The sequence below is a fragment of the Rattus rattus genome, chromosome 4, assembly GCF_011064425.1.
Source record: "Rattus rattus isolate New Zealand chromosome 4, Rrattus_CSIRO_v1, whole genome shotgun sequence".
In the NCBI taxonomy this organism is placed as follows: Eukaryota; Metazoa; Chordata; class Mammalia; order Rodentia; family Muridae; genus Rattus; species Rattus rattus.
This window is the reverse complement of record NC_046157.1, coordinates 43,661,517-43,681,501: the sequence shown is the minus strand read 5'-3', so window position 1 is coordinate 43,681,501 and position 19,985 is coordinate 43,661,517. Positions and strand designations below refer to the sequence as shown.

Genomic DNA, 19,985 nt, shown 5'->3' with positions numbered 1-19,985 from the left:
GGGGTGAAGTGGGGAGGATCTTGGAGGAATTTGGAAGAAACAAACCATGATCAAAATATATGTATGAACTAAAAGGGGATATCAACCTGGAGCTTTGATTGAACGCTGCAATGTGGCCGTCTTTTCATTCATTTTGAGATAAGACGACAGATCTGTAACATTCCAGGTAGGAGGCTGGTGCCTGAACTAGTGACCAGATTCTGAAATCCTGGCTTATAGAACCACAGCATAGTCTAGAGCTGCCCACTGATGTGTGTGAAATCGATTACAATTTCTAAGTCTGAACAAAAGTCATCATGGTGTGTGGACAGTTGGTGAGAAGACCAGAAATCGTAGAGGACAAACAAAAATGCACGCTTCCAGGTAGGGTCAAGGTGAATGACGGAAACCTGCAGATAGCTGTGGCTTTACGGGATAAAGATTATTTCTCTCAAACTCAAGCATCTTCCAGGTGAAAACAGCCTGATAGGGTGAGATGGCTTCATAGTCCTCAGAGACGCAGGCTGCTTCTGCTTCCTGTGTAACTGCCTGCAGCATGAAGGAGAGCAGCACCAAAGCCCATTCGGAACAGCTTCATCCCACATCTTCACCCAAATACACAGAGAAACAGAAAATGAACACTGGTTTTGTTCTAGCAAGAAAAAAAAGTCTTAAAACCCATGTTTTTCATAAAGTGAACAATATTGAGTCACCTTCCATCTCTAACACTGAAGTCTGCAGCAAGAGGTCAGAAGCTTCCCTCGGTTTTCAAGGACTGCTCCTTTTGAGAGAGAAAAAAATGCTCAGAAAACTGAAACATTTTCTGCCTTAAGACTCGGTTTGAAGGCTGGTGTGGTGGTTCACTTTAATACCAGCCCCCTGGAGGCAGAGGCCTGCAGATCTCTGTAAGAGGAGGCAGACTGGACTACGTAGGGAGTTCCAGGCCAGCCAGAGCCATATAGTGAGACCCTGTCTCAGAAGAAAGAAAATACAAAGACTGAGCTTTTTATTTTATTAATTTTTAAAAATCTGTGCCTTTATGGAAAGTTTTGACTCTCTCTCTTTCTCTCTCTCTCTCTCTCTTTCTCTCTCTCACTTTCTCTCTCTCACACACACCCACACACACACACCTTTGTCTTTTATGAAGTCTCTCATTGATGCATGCCACTAACTCAAGCATCTATGTTTCCTTCAGTTTTTATTTACTTCTAATATTTATCCTGACAACAGCCTTTTGTATAAGCACAGTTTCCTAGATCATAGCTCAGTTCATACTTAAGTACATACTCCTCTCTGAGAATCTCTCTAGACTCGGAGTTTGTGATTACACTCGAACAATGCTGTCGTTTGCTCTCCCCTTCTTCCCACTACCTTATCTCTTTAGTCATCGACATCCACTGGAGTGGAGATGAAATTTGAAGGCACACTGATCTAAATCTTTCTAATTAGGCTGCACTCATTTATAACGTCTCAGTCCTGTACCCAGGTTACCCTGGAGTTATGTGCACCCAATTAAGGCACATTCAATTTGAGATCTATATGCCTTTGAGTATGAATGGTAAGTCTCCATAATTGAGTTTGATCCAGCTGTTCATTCAGCTGAGGTGAATGAAGTCTTCTGGGGCACTAAAGTACCATTTAGTAAATTACCTCATCCAACACACTAAATTCGCCTCACATGGGTGAACAGCTTCCTCCCAGAGAGTAGTTTCTTCTCCCCATTTCTGCACTGGCACAACCTTATTGATGCTTTGGGGTCATTTGTATGACACAGTACCTACCCACCGACCCAGACAACAACGCCGAACCATTTTGTGTGAGATCACACGTACAAGTCCAAGGAGAAAGGAGAGAGATGATTATTTTGCTTTTTGTAATCAAATAGAAAAAGAAAGCATCATGATACTCTACAGCTTTGAAACTATTAAAAAAAAAGATGGTTGAAAACTTCACCAAAGTATAAAAAAAATTATTTGATTCCTTAATTTTTTTCAGTGAACAAGCATCATTTTTAAAACTTCAGTGCAATAATATATCCCCCCCCAAAATGAGCTTATCTAATAGCAGTGAAATGGAATGGAATACTTAGAAAGCAATGTATTTTACTTGTAAATAAAAAGGTTTACTCACTTAACTCAGTTTTATTATACAATGAATTATTAACACTACAGATATTTGTGGGTTCTGTTCTTGAAAACGAGCTGTTTTCATGGAGCCACGGGTTGTTAAGTAATGCTTAGAAAGTAGTTGGGTGCCCAGAGACCATGCAAAACTAAAATGCAGGCGGACATCTTCCAATGGTTTCCTGTCCACATATATCAGAGCCGTTTCTGTCACACTGTCACTGTGCCCGAGAGACTGTAACCGCTCACATCTTCTCGCGAACATTTCGGCAAGCCATCCAGAGTCAGATCCAAGCCAGCCTTTGAAGAGCGATACCAAGCATGATTGAAACGTGAATCAGGATCTACAGATGTAGTCAGAAAGTGTGCTGCCATTAGCTTTGAAGAGAGCAGAGAGCGTCAACGGGAACATTTCCCATATGGAGTAACGCCTGCCAGTTTCCCCCTCACTTTCTCTTCACAGAAATCTCCTCTAGCAGGACTCTTTCCAAACAGGATGTACTTACTTGGAGCCCCGGTTTGAATTCAGCCTACTGGGATTTCAAGGCTCGCCCACTGGCAAGCATACTGGCACATCAAGAAGGAGCAAAGATGGGGGAGGGGGACGCCAGGGGGCGGGGGTCGGGGGGTGAAGACAGCGTGCCCAGCAAATATGGCTGAGAATCCTGAGGCTCGGGCTTTTTTCTGTCTGTTTCCACTTCCTCGTTTCTCTTAAAGGAATGAACCGTTAGCTCAGATTGGATCAGAAAGTTAAATTAATATAGCCCTCAGTGGTATCGAGCCCTAAAATAGATAGCTACAATAAAACTTTTAAAATGCATTAAACTATGTAATATCTGACTCTTTTCAAGTCTATTTCACATTACGGTCTTAGATGAAGCAGAGACTGACACACTATTTTTCCTTGTCTGCCGAGCACATGCAGGGGTTCAAGTTCAGTCTTCCATCTAGAGTGAGGCCGCTGGCAGGGAGGGGGTATAAGGTCATAAAGATCATTCAACCCCTTCTGGCAGAGACTAAGAATGTCTGCTACTGTGCCTCCCCTTTTGTCTCATAGGAATGCTTTTCAGTCAAAACATTCCCCCTTCCTCTTATACACACAAATGAGAGAGGGCCCATCTGCAAAGCAGAGAGACATGCAGGCCGTGTGTGTGTGTGTGTGTGTGTGTGTGTGTGTGTGTGTGTGTGTGTATGCACACGTGCTCCTGTAGGCAAGTGTGACTTCCTGTCCCCTTCTCAGTCCGGGAATAAAGGAACAACACATGAGCTTGCAAGTGTGGCTTCATATCATATTTCCTGTGACCCCAATGATATTCTAACTTGGCCGACCTGTTACATGAATTTGTTATTTGACCTTTAAAAATCGATATCAAATCACCAGTTAACAACGCCACAAAGAACACAGGCAAGTTTCGTAAGTCCCGTTTGGACAATTGCCTGTATAGTCCAATGCTTCATGCCTTATATCATGCCAGGGTCTGTTTGAAATATAGAAATGAGAAGCTTCTGCAAATAATGTAAGTCATGTCGTGAACAAGAAATAACCCTCCTACAATATAAATAAAATGTAATCCTTGCAAGTGAAATTAAGAAAATCACTAACAATGGCGGTAAGCCAGGCGGTATGTGAACTATTATTCTGTGCCAGGTCTCTTATAAATACTGTGTCAAATAATTGTCTTCATCGTACAGTATTCCCTACATAGTATCAAAAGGAAAATTGGGGCTTAGGGAGTTTAATTGGCTTGCATGAAATTGTGCAGCGAACTGTGCCATAACAAAGCCGTGGCAACAGATACCTCTAGCATCAGGATGTGCACTTATCCCAGAGGGAACGTGAAGCTTCACACCGATGCAAAGTGGAAAAATTGAAGCCCTCTTTGAAGAGGGAGTGTTCCCACCTCCTCTCTGGACTGCCAGGCCAAGGGGAGATATTCACTTTGTAGAAGGGACAGCCAACGCATGCAAATAACAGGCAGCACTGGAGTAAAACGGGTAGGATTTGAAGCAATCCAAATCCCGAGTTTGTATCCAACCTCAAGAATGTGAGAGGGAATGGAGGTGTTTAAAACCCAGAAGTGTGAAGATTCCGTGTCAGCATTAGAACCCTGCAGAGGCGTAGGCAAGTGTCCGGAAACAAACTCCATATGCGGACCTCAAGCTGACAATGTCTAGCTGGGAAAGCAGACATGGACTTGCTGCTGTCAGGGCACTGCCATAATGGACCCAGCCTGTCACACACATGTCGCGACAAAAAGTCCTCATGGACTCATTTGGTCCTAGTCTCTGTTGGCTCTTACAATTGTTATGATGATGATGGTGTCCCCCGAGCATTTCAAAATCAACCCAGTGCTCAGCATCATGATATCCTGTTCATTCTGCACCCATCTTGGCCCTACACATGCCAACTCACTACTGTCTACCATGAGATACGCACTGCCATAGCAATAATGTAAGTAGAGACACTTTGTCGTTCAAGCTTCGTATACTGGAACAGCCATGTCTTGCCTGTAACAATAGAGTAGAGATGAGCAGTGATGGCCAGTCTGATTCTCCACCTCTTTTGAAGGTTACAGCATCTTAGAGTTTCCATTCCTATGAAGAGACACCATGACCAAGCCAACTCTTATAAAGAACGATATGCACTTGAGGCTGGCTTACAGGTTCAGAGGTTTCAGTCCATTATCAAGATAGGAAGCACGGCAGTGTCCAGGCCGACATGGTGCTAGAGAAGCTGAGAGTTCTATATCCTGATCCAACTGTAGCCAAGAAAGACTTTCTACTGGGCTGATAGGAGGTGGACCACAAAGCCCATCCTCACAGTGACACCCTTCCTCCAAGAAGGCCACATCTACTCCAACAAGGCCACATCTCCTAATAGTGCCAATCCCTTGGCCAAGCATATTCACACCACCACACACAAGAACAAACACAGCCTCTCTCCTTAACTCTTATCTACTCTGCTCATATCTTTGTATGCCCTGTGGTACTAAAGTAGAAGACAAACACACAGTTCATAAATATTAAAGCACAGAACACCACCAAGCTAAAGAGTCTAGGCTTCCTCCCTTACATGTTGGTAACTTCTGTTAAACAACTCCTTAGCACCTGAGGTATAAAAGTACCTTTTAAAAGGATGTGTAGATTAACACTGCAGGAGGGGAGGTGGGAGTTGAGGACTGGGAGGGGAAGAGGAAGAGGAAAACGTGGTCAGGGTGTAAAATCAGCAAAATGTTACTGGGCGGTCAAGATGGGTCTTCAAGAGTGACAAAATTCTCTTCAAGAGTGACATAACTTAAATACTATGGCCCATTTTTCTCATTCTAATAGGACAAATAAAAGATTACTTTATTTTCACAAAAGAAAAAAACAAAAACAAAAATCCTGTGAGCCCAGAAAGCAACAGCTGGGTAGGGATATGTTGATGAAGACATCATGGGAGCTTTCCTGATTCATCCATCTCGTCATTGCTTCTCAGGTTGTTTCTTAGAACTTCACAAATTTGAGAACCAAAGTCTCTCCCTCGGTCCTGAACAATAGCTTTTTCCTGAGCATTTAAAGTAGAAAAGCAGAACGCTCACTAAACTCTGATAATTATGCATATTTGGAGGCTATGTACATTAGTAAAGCACACACAGCTCCAAGAGCTCTAACAGAGAAAAGTCAGTCTTTTGTCTCTACAAAGTCAAACTGCCTTTGGACTATTTATACAAAGATGATTTTAATTCGGCTTGATAAATATTACATTGAGCAAGCCCCGGGGACTGGGTGTGTGGAACACAACACCTGATTGACCCACTCATCCCTGTCCTCGTTTTGAGATGTATACATTCTTTTGTGTGTGTGTGTGTGTGTGTGTGTGTGTGTGTGTGTGTGTGTGTGTGTACCTGAGTTACCCTCTGTGTACCTCAGGTTTGCAGAAGCTCTCAGAGACCTCTAGAAATCGAGTTATAGTTGGTTATGAACCGTGCGATGTGTGTGCTGAGAACCAAACATGGATCCTCTGCAAGAACAGTGTGTTTTCTTAACCTTAGAGCCATCTCTCCTGCCCCTTTGCGCTGTTATTCAGGGATCACAGCTCAGTGAGGAAGACAAATGTGTAAGCCAGAGGCACCAGTCACCCGTCATAGACTGAAATCATCCCGGAGACGTGTGCCATTTGGTTTTTAAAACATTTTCTAAACATTTGGATTCATTCTCAGTCAGAACTTTTACCCTCAGTTCATCTGAATGCCTTTGTCACAAGCTGATTTATTTATTTACTGCACCTGGCAAAGTCCTAAGGCATCTGAGATTGGCACCAAAAAAAGTGAACAATAAACACTGTAGCTATGGTGATGTTGTGTCTCTGTTACAGTATTTCAGATTAAGGAGGCACAGAGGCTTGAGTAGAGTGAATTCTTGCCAGATGTGCTTAAGCACACTCTAACAAAGGAGGGATGCCTGCAAAAGCCAGAAGGGTCTTCCAGAGAAGAGGTTTGGGAAGGAGTGTGGAGAATAGAAAGGGAGCTCTGGGTCCTGGGAGTCAGAAGGAGACGGCGAAAGAAAAAATGTTCACCCTGTACTCACTGGATACTTTCCATGCACATAGCTATCTCAAATATGCTTCTTCATTAAAGAAAAAAAAACAGTGCATTCATTATTACTGGCTTTGGACACGGCAAGCTTTGTTATTCTGCTGAGTACACCTATGAGCATTTATTTACTCAGGGTACTGATCTGGTAATTAACTTCCCTTGACCTACTAAGTGCAAATATAAGTACAACCACTGGACTGAAACCCATTCAAGTCAGCAGATGGAATGGAAACCTAAGTAAACAGATTATTTCAGCATAGAGGAAGCATGGTAAGTTAGTCTGACCCAATTTTATCACATTATCATTAGGAACACTAAGGCACCTAAATGTTGTCTTTTAAAATAATATATTATATATAATTATATAATATATATTTATATATTATATATATTTATATAATGTCTATAAATATAGTACATTTTTCAAGAAGAATTTTAAACAACTTCAATGTCTTCTCATTCTCTTCATTGGTGAAAAAAATTAAACAAATTGTAACAGTTGTCATTATACCATTTAAAAGTAACTGAGGAAAGATGAAAATTTATTTTAAAGTCACTGAACAAAAACTGAAATGATATCTCTGCCCTTTTTGTTCCAATACTGGATTGTGAGTTATTAAAAATTACCAAGATGAGATACATCTAAAAGTTATATTATTGTGACTTGAGGACTAAAAATATCAAGAGTTAAATAATATCACCTCTATTTTTAATTTTATAATATTTTAAAGCATCTGTATTAAGGTTAGGTGTACAACTATAGAGAAAACATGCCAACTTTTAATTGCAATAGTATTTCCATGTATATCAATTTATTCAATAGACCAAATTTTGTGATTGTAGCTTTTGCTTAGATATAGAACCATTTTCCGAAAGCAATAGAGTCACACAAATATTTTTCTTATTTAATTAGAACTGAAAACCAGAATCTATGCTTTAATAGATATTTGCTGAATGTATGAATAGGTCAGAGAATCAACAAGAGGAGAGATGAGTAAGTCACTCCATTATTTTGTTTTTTGTTTTTTCCATAACTTTGTTTATTGTATGTATATTCAATTCAATTTATATTTTAGATGACCTTGATTTTGGAAGCTTAGTTAAATTCACTTATCATTGGTAATAATTTTAAAATGTTTTTTTCTTTTTATTTATTCTTCTGTCACACAATACTTCCCAACTGCACTTTGCCCTCCTTTCATTTCTCCCAGTCCCACCCCTCTGCCTTCCTGGTCTACCCCAGATCCACTGCTCCTCCATTTCTCTTCAGAAAAAAGCAGGCCTTCCAGTAGTCAGGCAAACAGCATAACTAGATGCAGTTAGATGAGGCACAGGCTGTTATATCAAGACTAAGTAAGGCAACCTAGTAGGAGGTAAAGGTCCCAAGAGCAGGTCAAAGAGTCAGAGACGCCCCGACTCTGACTGTTAGGGATCTCATAAAACCCCAAGCTCAACAGCTAACACATATGCAGAGAACCTAGAGCAGACCCATTCCGGCTCCAGGATTGCCACTTCAGTCTCTGAGCCCCTATGAGCCCAGCTTAGTTGATTCTGTGGGCCATGTTCTTGTAGTTTCCTCAACCCTTCTAGCTCCTTCTTACCCATCTTCAGCAGGTTCCCTGAGCTCAGCCTAATGTTTGGCTGTGTATCTCTGCTCCTGTGAGCTGCAGGAGGAAACCTCTCAATGACCATTGGGCTAGGCACCAATCTATGAGTATAGCAAAATATCATTAGAAAGCTCGTCATAGACTTTCTTTTTCCTTTTTCTCTTTTTCTTTTTGTTTGCTCGTTTTTGGTTTGGGGCGATGTGTGGAGGGTTGTTGTTGCTGATGTTGTTGTTGGGGGTTTTCTGGTCTTGTTTGTTTGTTTGCTTATGTTGTTTTAGCTCTACCCTGGCTCTCTGGGTTATCCAGCTTCCTGTTCCTGCCCATCTAGACAGTGTCAGACTTAGGGTCCCTCTGGTGGCATTGGCCTCAAGTTAGATCAGTCATTGGGTCGTCACTCGTCTGGGCCACCATTGCCTCAGCTCATCTTACAAGCAAGACAAATTGTGGGTCAAAGGTTGTATGTTTTTGGCTGGGTTGATGTTCCAGTCCTACTCTTGGAAGCCTTGCCTGGTTAAGGAATGTGACCTGTTCAGGTTCCCGGTCCTCTATTATTAGAAGTTCTCACTAGGGTGACCCAGACCCAGAAACAAAAAAAAAAAAAAAAAAAAGGTATGTATGTACTAGCTTATAAGTGAATATTTAGCTGTTAAATAAAGGATAATCACACTACAATACACAGACCCAGAGAGATTAAGTAACAATGAGGGCTCTAGGGAAAGCATATGGATGTCCCTGACTAAATAAAAATCACCTCCCTTCCAAGAAATTTAGAAATCAACTTGGCACGCAAGTTCTTTAGATTCGAGGAAGGTACTTGCCCAAAGAGGAATTATGTCACTTCCAATTAACATTCTTATACCACTTACTCAACTTCCTTTTATTGAAACTATATCCTCTGTATCCCTTTTGATTACAATTACAGGAGACCAAACTGGCTGGTCTCAAGGGCTACAAGAAGGCATAAACCATTCTATGTTAAGATGTATATTGGCTGAGCATCTCAGGCTTCATTTATACCATCAGTGAGGGAGCCAAATCAAAGGTCTCTATGGCCAAAGTTTACATTCTGTGCTGCAGAGAAAGAGCTCTTCTTCCTGGGTAGTGATCAGAAACCTTGAGTTCAGTCCCCTTCCTGATTACAGAAATTTAGGGACTATTTTCTCATACATGAATGTATATGATCTTCCTTCTCTTAGAGAACTAAGTAAATTATTGTAAGTAAAAAAGAGAATGAAAACACAAGCTTCAGAAGTAATAAAGAAATGTTTATGGAGTTTACTAAAGAAAGAACTAGTGTAACTGGAGAGAGGAGGGTTAGTAGAGAGTCTTAAGCATTCAGAAGTGGGTGTGCCTCTGAAATCAATAGCATTGGAATAGCATTTGGCTTAACTGGTCCATTTTCATACTGAAGATATTCTAAATACAGAAAAGGAGCACGGTCACTAGATCAAAGCCTAACTATGGAGTAGCATCTATAAGGCAGCTACAGGGTGAGGAGTGGATCCTTCCTGATATGCACACACTCTCTTCAGAGCTTCTAATGTAGATTAGTCCCATCAGCAAACATCATTGAGCTACCAGTGTCTTCTGCATATACTATGCTCGTTCTAAAATACAGAATATAGAGTCATGTAGGGTATTGCACACTTTTAATCCCAGCACTAAAGAGGCAGAAGCCAATTTGGATCAAAGAAAGTAAAGAAAGGAAGGAAGGATATAAAAGTGAAATAATACTTTTTGAAATGGTATTTATTTTTGTATTGGTGCTACAAACTTAGTAATTTAAGTTCTGACTACATTCAGTTTGTTTTGACAGTGTAATATAATATTAGAAATACACAAAGGTATATAATACTGATTATTTGCAACTGATAGTAGTGAATCCTTATTTTTAATATTTGCATGTGTGCTCTTTTCTCTTTATATCCAATTATATGATCCTTGTCATAATATAAGGAATAAGATGAATTCATGAAGGCATGGGCACTCCAACTGTGTTTGCCCCATTGTGTATTTATTATGTTTTCTAATGTATATATTACACTATATATGTATATATTGTATTTATAATGTATATACATTGTTGAGACTACCTATAGAGAAGTAACAAAGTCTACTATACTCACTACAAAGCCCTGATCGAATTATTTGTCTTTGAAAGAAAGTATTTCCCCAACACTTTGGCATTTTCCCCCTCACTCATTATCAAAAGTAGTCTCCAAAATTCTCTGGTTTTACACCACCTCTAACAATAAAATGTTTGAGCAACCCTTCTAAGGAGTAGTACTAAGAGTATATTTTGCTTTTGTATTTGGAGCTAAAAGAAAAAACATTCAAAATGGGCATACATCTATAAAAATACATACATAAGAACTTTCTGGCCCTGAGTTCCTTCTGCCCATTTCCCTGCACTCTGAAGCACCAACCACGCTGTTTTGAAAACATTTACAAAAGGAGACTCACTATTGCAGAAGCCTCGTTAGAGGGGTACCAGATAGAAACCAGCAAACTGACCTTCCTAGAGCCGGGTACATGACGATGTGTTTCTTAAATGAAATTCTAGGTGGCTTGTCTTTAATTCAGACAGCACAATGGATTTCTACACATAGATCTTCATGGTTACTTGCAAAAATTCTACCTAACAAATCCCTGTGAAGTAACTGTACCACAAAAGACTAGATTAGAAGGGACATTGTATTGTTTGACTTGTTAGCATCAAAGATAAACCAACTGACATATAGTGTTTAAAATTGGATTTTTATTTTCTAAATATTTTCTAAATATTTTCTATTTTCTTTTTTTTTTTTTTTTTTTTTTTTTTTTTTGAGCTGGGGACTGAACCCAGGGCCTTGCGCTTATAGGCAAGAGCTCTACCACTGAGCTAAATCTCAACCCAACTCCTTATTTTTCTAAAGATTTGTGAATGTACATAGAAGAAGGAGTCATAACATTTTATCAATATTGTTTTTACTTTATTTTCTTCCTAAAGCAGATTTATGGTGATGGTACAATGTTGACATCATAGCGCTGGCTATCCCTGCTTTAACTGAATCCTAAAACTGAGTCCTGTGAGGTAGCAGCCATTACCACTTTCATTTTAGAAAGAAGGGGAAGCTCAGCATTCTCTGTCATTGTGTGTTATGTTTACACAAACACCAAGTGACACCCAATATTTAATGCAACGCTATTCAAGAGCCATAGGGGCAATATCAACTTAGAAACGGGGTTTCGTCTCACAGAGTTTGCATCAAATATGCCTTGATTGTTGAAAATGGTTATTCTGCAGGCCAGCTAACTTTCAGACATAGAAACGTAAATAACTTTGAGTTCTGCTATGGAGTCAGATATGGGAATGCAGGGCATTTCAATGTCTCTTTTTTTACAGTGTAGCCTCAGTACATAAACTAGTAGACAGCAACCTTTTATTTTTGAGAATTTCATACGTGAGTATTGTATCACATCATATTGTATCTACTCTCTGTCTCCCCATTCAACTCCTCTACTCTACACCCTAAGTCCTTCTCTAACTCATGACCTCCTCCTCTTTCATTACACACACACAGAGAGAGAGAGAGAGAGAGAGAGAGAGAGAGAGGCACGCTTGCAAGCAAGCACACACACTACCCACACATGCACCCACACACATACATAATGCATGCATGCTCACAAAACCTGCTGAGTCCATTTAATGGAAACTGACCAGTTAGGATCCGTAACTTACTAGAAAGTCTGCCCTGGAGAAGGCTGTCTTACTCTTCTGCCAGCAAAGCCTTTAGTTCATCACCTAGGAGTGGCCTCCATTGAGCTTTCCCTTTCCATGTGAGCATGTCAGTCGGTGGAGTCATTATGCAGGTCTAACTTAGGTGATTGTATTTTGAGATTTCTTATACCTTCCTTGTCATATATAGAAGATATTCTCTGGCAACAGACATCCTAGTCCCTGACTCTTAGAATCTTTCTTCCCCTCTTCTGCGATAATCATACTTTACTCAGCATAACATTTTTCCATAGGTGCTACTAGCATATGGAGACAGCATTTTCCTTTTGATAGTAGTATGGTATATATTGCAAGACCCCCAACCCTCTATCTATTAAGTACCTATAATGATTTCCCCCATCCTAATTTATGATGTTCTTAGTATACTGGAACCACTAAACCTAAGAGCCACTGTTCTAATGAAAGACTCAAGAATCTAACAAGCCAGAAATACAAGTATTCATGTTATAAATATTTAACGTTTACTCTTCTACTGTAACTAAAACCGAAACTTGAATTGACAATTCTCATGCTATAGTTGTAGACATTGTGACTTCCAATACAAACTAAATTATTGATATGTTTCACAATTAAAAAATGGAAGTCGAGTGTGAACAACTGAAGCGATTGACTGAACCTGCTAAAATTGTTCTATATCAACTCACCTGTGTTAGTTCCTTCTATTGTGGCTGTGAAATACTTGAGGAAAACAACTAAAAGACAGGGATAATTTATTTGTGCTCAAAATTTTCATCCTGGCTCCAAGTGCTCAGACAGAATGTCATGTTACCGGGGCATATGGTAGAAGTCGATGTTTATCGCTTAGTGCATAGAAAACAGAAAGAGAAAGGCAACAAAGGTCTAAGGCTAAGATAATCCCAAAGACCTGTTCCAAGTGATTTAATTCCTCCAGCTAAGTACCATCTGCCAAGGTTTCTAGAAAGTTCCCTAATAACCCCACCTACTAGGGAAGAAACAAGTGAAAACAAATACCTGTGGAGGGACATCTCATAGTCAACCCTTAACTAGTCTGAAAATTTGATTCCCTATGATTAAAGAGAAAATGGTAGAGTACAATTATCACATAATGCCTGATCTCTCTGAATGTGTATCCATGCACAGAATTTTTATGGGGTTCTATTAGCTTTTATAAAAGTGACATTTCTTTAAGAAACAGACACTACAATGAATCACTTTTTTAACCACAAGGGGGAAAAAAACATAACAAAGCCACCGTGAAAAGTGCAGTAAGTTTAGGGGAAGGAAAGCTGCTATTAGGTATGACAGCTGTCACAACAGCTCTCAGTAATCAATGTAATCGGAGCAATAAAGTAGTATTTGTATTTAGCTCTTTCCAAGGAGTTAAAATAATGAGCTTCTTTTCTAAATTGGTAGTTTTTATGGGGTTCTCAAAAAATAGTAAATACAAGTCAACATCTTGAAATGTGCACCATATTTCAATTACTCAGAGTCACCGCTCTGAATAGCTTCGTTTTAAGTCGCTTTTATGGTCATTTCATTTATAGCCTTTTATTCATTGTTCTATGTGACTAAGTTATTCTCTTTCCTAATATCTAATATACTTGAACGGATATTTCTATTACTTGGTTTTAATAAATCACTGTCAGCGAAACTTTTACTTTTTAATATACGCATAAAACATAGGCCACTTTAGTTATCATAGTACATCATAGTACATAATAGAAACTGTATTTCTTGCCATTATTTTTTCCATTATAGTGATATCATTTCTTTTGTGACTTTAAGTAAGAATGCTATGCGCATATATAAGATTCCATCCCCCTGGCATTCAGTGAAATGCCACCATTAGTAACTAGTGTTTTCCAGAAAACACTATGCAGACAGCACTGCCATGTATGAAATGCCTTCTATGGAAGAACTTACACATAGGGACTATTCGTGATCAGTGATGAATGTCCCATGCAGTCACAAGAAGAAATGCATGTCTTTCACTATTCTTCGAAGTTTTGACTGAACACTCTCTGGTCTCCTCCTGAGTATGTGTGACACATATCTTTCTTTCTTTTTTTCGGAGCTGGGGACCGAACCCAGGGCCTTGCGCATGCTAGGCAAGCGCTCTACCACTGAGCTAAATCCCCAACCCCCGACACATGTCTTTCTTAATGCTGAAAGTACTCAGCTCTGCTATGAATTCAGACCCAAGGACAGAGATGCTTCCAGCTTTAACCTATTTTTGGTAAAGATTTTGTGCTGAAAACAATATTACTACGGACTACTTGTCTTACTCATGTGACCAAAGGCCTGAGAGAAAAGAAAGAAGAGGTGATTTTGGCTTTTAGTTTGAGGAGATACAGTGCCCCCTGGTTGAAGAAGGGACACGGCTGTAATGATATAAGGGAGTTAATCACAGTACTTCTGCGAAGTAGACAGGAACTGAGGCCAAACTTCAGAGTCTCGGGCTCTCCCACTGTGATCTGCTTCTTCAAGCAAAACTCCATCTTTAAAGTATTTTCACAATCTTCTAAAATACCACTAACTAGCTGGAGTCCTGGTAGTGTTCAAGGAAACAAACCTGTGAAAGATATTTTATACTCAAACCACAAGTCAGAGTAGAGCCTCTTTACAAATATGGGCTTGCTAAACCAGAACATGGGAAGATTCCCCCTCTCAGACTCGATATATACAAGTCCTTGCCCTAGTATGCTTTCTAGAGACATAATGAGATAGAAAGCCTCGGTGAATTGTGCTTTTTTGTGGCCAACTAGAATTTCACTTTAGATTGCCCATTCGGATTACCAGAGTTGTCCGCTCACTAATATTTGGTGGACATTAAACTTTCCTCAGGGTGATTATATTAACTTCATGTCATTGAGATACCAATTTTTAATGTTTTTTTATTTTAGAATCAGATTTTCCAACTGACATCCAAAGCATAGCAATCTCTCAAATAGGGATATTTTTCACTGCTTATTTTCACTCCACAATGGAGTTTGTCCCTGGTCAACTCTGTAACATCACGTCACATCTCTAGACTTCAGTTTGTTAGTTTGAGGAACATTGGTCTTTGATGAAAGTGCTTATCTACATTAATATCCTTTTGCTCAGAGACTCATTATGTATTTTGATTAATAATTTTCCAAACACTTTACTGTTGCTTTACTTCATAAAAAGATAAAGGAAAATGGTTCTACCTTTGCAAATTCTCAACATGTCCTTAACAGAAATGTATGAAGAATTAAGATAGTGGTGTATGCTTACTATTTAATAGATATTTTAAATATGCATAAATATAAAATGCTATGCTCATTTTAGCCATTGGTATTGATACTTCCAGAGCAAAGCATTGTTCCATTTGGCAAAACATAGCTTTCAGATGTTATCAGGACAATTTTCTTCATTTTTATCGTTCATGTGGCTGTGGATAAAGCAGATGATATCGTGACTGAATTCATGTCTGTCTCATCATTTCATAGCCTGTTCTTGGAACTAATATAGATTTAGAAACTTTGAGCTAAGTGTAGTGGTGCATAATTTAATGCCAGTACTGGAGAGACAGAATCAGGTGAGTATCTATGAATGTGAGGCAGACCCGATCAACTCGACATAGATAGTTCCAGGCCAGTCAAGTTTGCATAGTAAAACCCTGTCTCAAAAGAGAGGAGAGAAAGAGGGAGGGAGATAGAGAGTGGGAGAGCAGAGAAGGATGGAGAGAGGGAAGAAGGGGAAGGAGAGAGAGGGGAAGAGAGTGGGGGGGAGGAAGTGTGGAAGGAAAGGGAAGGGAGATTTTATTATAGCTCTCAACAGGGTGATATAACCAGCAAGAAGAGCTTTCTCAAGAGTAATAGAATGATCTTACAAATCTGTGGGGGGAAACTATAGTCCAATACTTTAATTTCATAACTTTCTTGTAAAGTTTATTGTCATTATTGATTTGTGCTTTAATTGGATGTAAATGATCATTAACTTTTCCATGAATAAGACTTTGATTAGCATCATGTTTTTTTTATCTTTTCCAAGGATCCTTCCCAGCGATTGGGGTGGAAGCCTTCTGCCCCAGCTTCCTAAGGGCTGGGTTTTTAAACGGCATCCAAGCACCACATCCAGTGACTGCAGGAGGCTCTCTGCCCCCCAGGATCCCTGCAGGTGGGTACCCCAAGTACATCTCTCTACCACCACATGAACCAATAGAACTCTTCTCACAGTTGATGGAAGAATAATACAAAAATGAAAACTTCCAAAAGATGTTGAGAAGAAATGTAAATGGCTCCAGGCAATGCAGCCTGCACATCTGTAATATCTGATTCTATGGGAATAACATCGAAGGGGGAAAGGGATTTGTACCCCACATGCCCCTCAGCAGAGGGTTTACATAAGCAATAACCAGAGAGCCACCTTATCACTTGGAGTGGACCCCAAAAGAGAATTGAAAACTAAGTAGGCTGACAGAAAGCATAATTTTTTGGGGGGGAGGGGGGCAAGTCTATAGAGATTTTAACTAAAGTCTAAAGGAAAATGATTTGAAGAAAAGCCAGCAACCAAAAGATTGGGAGACATTTTTAAGATAGAAAATTAATATTCTGTCCTCTCTTTCAATAGTAATCCAACTAAAATTGTGAAATGAGAAAACGTATCTAACATTCTGAACTGCAATTTCAGAATTTGGTAAAGATTTTCGTGGGTAATCCATGGCACCATTTGTGACAAGTCCTTGCTTCCTGTCGATTAGTGAAGTGTGGAGCTGCTCTCCTGCAATGTACCCAAATGATGCAGACCTACTTTGCACTTATGTGAATGCTGACTCTTGATGTTTTTAATCAAATTTTTTGTCTATTTATCACAAGTAATGGTATGGTATAAATTATGGTAATATGGCAGCAATGTATCCAAGAGAGTTGGCCCACTCAACAGGGTAATGGACTACTTGGCAAGACTGGAAATTCTAATTTTCCAAAAGTCCCAAGAGATGCATTGGTTTGCTTTATGTAACATCATGCCACCTCTTAAAATTATTCTAATATTTCCCTCTTACTTCTTAATTAACCTGAATATGTAAAAATGAACTAACAGTAAACATACTTTCATGTCCTTTAGTGTAGTCCTTCAAAGCTATAGCTAGAGAATTTGTGATTGACAATACTATCAGTAAAAGTAGAAACAAAAATTATGTACGTTAAGATTAGGAATTTTAGTTTTGATGATGTTCTGCCCTGTTTATTTCCTGAGAAATGATTGGTGAGAAGGGCGTGGAGACTTTTTACTGTTGTTGCCAAAGAGAAGGGGGAAATCTACATCAACTAAGCTCTTAGAACCAATTACTCATGGTGTAGACAAATCACAGCCCTCACCTCAAACAGAAATAGTTTAATATGGTAACAAAGATGGGTGACCATGGCCCAGGACCACCTACTTAAAATGCCCGAATTCCATGATCCATCAAAACAGTTGCTTAGTGAAGTTTTTATAAAGATTTATTTCTTTTTATTTTATGTATTTGAGTCTTTTCTCTGCATATACGTCAATGCACCATGAGTGCCTGCTGCCCACAGAGACCAAAGAGAGTGTCAGGTCTTCTGGAACTGGAGCTACAGAGGGTTGTGAGTGCTGTGTGGGTCCTGAGAATTGAACCCAGGTCCTCTGTGAGATCAGCAAGGTCTTTGAACGTATAAGCTATCTTCCAGCCCTTTATGACCTTTTATCGTAGCAAAACAAAGGAAGCTATAAATAAAGACACTTTTTAAAGGCATCAAAGCATAGACAGGCTGTTACACCAAAGTGGGGGGACTGCTACAAACCTTACATGCTATCTGACAGTGTTCTTAACTTTTAAGTTGGTAGAAGGTCTGTTTTACATCCCAGAAGGATTTATCAAAGTGCAAGAATATTAGGTCATACACAGTGTGAACAATTAAGAATTACTGGGTAAGATAACTCAAGATATTTGGTTTAGACTTGCAACATTCCAACTTCCCTAATGTTGCAATGAGTCAACCAGCTGTGTAAAACATTCAGTGTATGTGTGGTTTCCTTCCGGAAAATTAATTTACACTATAATGTTTTAAATATAGCTCCAGTTTATACAATTAATATCTCACTGGTTAGAATTGAGTAGATACACCCAAATTTGTACTTTAGTAATTTAATCCTTTATATTAGTCCAGAAGACCTGACACTTTCTTTGGTCCCTGTGGGCAGCAGGCACTTGTGGTACATTGAATTTAGATATATCTGGTAGAGATGATATTATGAAATTTAACAATGATTTGAATTATTCATTAATACTAGCCAAAAATTGAAATAGCCCTTGTCATTTAGCCACTGGGAATGACAGAAGGAAGATGATATTTCCAAGACAGAAACACAAAAACTCCCTTTCAGAGGAGGATCTGAGAGAGTGCCCCAACACTCTATTCTTCTAGGCTGTAAGCCAAATTTGCCTCCAGCTTTCATAGGAGAAAAAGCTCCGTTCAGTTTTCATGACTTACATACAAATCAGGTGAAACAAAATTACGGCATAGAACATTTATGGCTCTCCACGTGTTCTTGTTCCTTCCATCTGAAATTAACTCAGCTCGCTCTTCCTGACAAAACCCTCTCACAAGCGATCCCTGTACATTTTCTCCCCTAACAGCAAGGACTGCCATATTTCCAAAGGTAATTTGTATTTCCTCTCATTCAACTCTAGCTAATTTCCCAAGGATTTCCTTCGTAATCATATCTTGAAAGACATAATGCGATCAACACATGAAGTCCTTATTGTTTCCTACATGTAATACAGTGAAGTATTCCTTTGTTTGTATTGCTGCAGGGATGCTGCTCCTCCAGGGCTAGGATATTAAACCAAGGACAGGAAGCATGTTCCCTCCCCATTGCTACCAGGACACATCTTAGAACCAGCTGAAGGGCGATGCCTGCTGGGCGTCTGCTAATTGATTATATGCTACAGAACTTGGCAGTCCCTCAAGATATTTCCCGTGTCATTGATGTATTAGCAAAGCTGTTCTAGTGCAGATGTTAATTTGGTTCCTGTTAATCAAATTTAAATGAGATATGCAACTATGTTTTGTGTAGAACTATCGATCCTTTGTTTCATACCCCAGCCTGATATTAAGCAGCAGAATTTCTACAGCATCTACTTCTAACCCGTAACCTCCATCTGAGAACAACCACCGGATCATGGGAGAGAGAATAGACAAGCCGGTCAGTGTTTGTGAAACAACAGTCAGTCGTTTGTTTATTTCTTACTTCTAGAAAGGTCACTTTAAAGGATCGTTTCTTTGAGACTAGGATGAAGAAAAACACTAGGGTGTGTTGGCTAATGTTAAATTACATGGAGGAGAAAGTAGGACCTTTAAATAGGTAAGTTCTCACTGAAATGGAAAATCTCCCTAATGTTTCCTCAGTGGTTAATCTTAGAAGCTCATGTTACTCCAGAGGAGCCTCTCAGTTTGCCTGTCTGTATCGTGACTGTGACTCATCCTCTCATCTGCCTTTGAGAATCTTCATCGTGTGATGTGTAGGTTCAGAAGAAAGGTCCAACTCAGTTAGACTCTTTCTTTGCTTACGTGGAACTGAATGACAATATAAATCTGAGCACTCGATCATTCAAACACCAGATATGTAGTTTTGAGGTATATAATTAATACTGTTTAATATGACTTGCTTATTTTCTCAGAAAGAGATTTTAATCTCTCTTAAATTCAAAGTTCCAAACCAGTCTACATCTGCATTCCTGCCCCTCGGCTAGCTACAATAGGAAATGGGTTCACACCCCAGCTTTGTGTAAGTCACTAACATTCCATCTGTACCGTTTTCACAGCAAAGGCCTCACAGTCTGGAGTAAATATTAGAATGACTCCATAGGGTTGGGGATTTAGCTCAGTAGTAGAGCACTTGCAGAGCAAGCGCAAGGCCCTGGGTTTGGTCCTCAGCTCTGGAAAGAAAAAAGGCTCCACAACCTACT

At 39.5% G+C, this 19,985-nt stretch overlaps 1 protein-coding gene across 1 annotated transcript in view; it reads left to right on the top strand.

The window, feature by feature from the left end:
• The window catches only part of Epha6 (EPH receptor A6), an 893,674-nt gene that overhangs the window by 694,240 nt on the left and 179,449 nt on the right, over positions 1 to 19,985 (top strand). Inside the window, exon 12 of the mRNA XM_032900334.1 lies at positions 16,043 to 16,168. Coding sequence (XP_032756225.1) covers positions 16,043 to 16,168 — 126 coding nt within the window. The remainder of the gene's footprint in view (positions 1 to 16,042; positions 16,169 to 19,985) is intronic.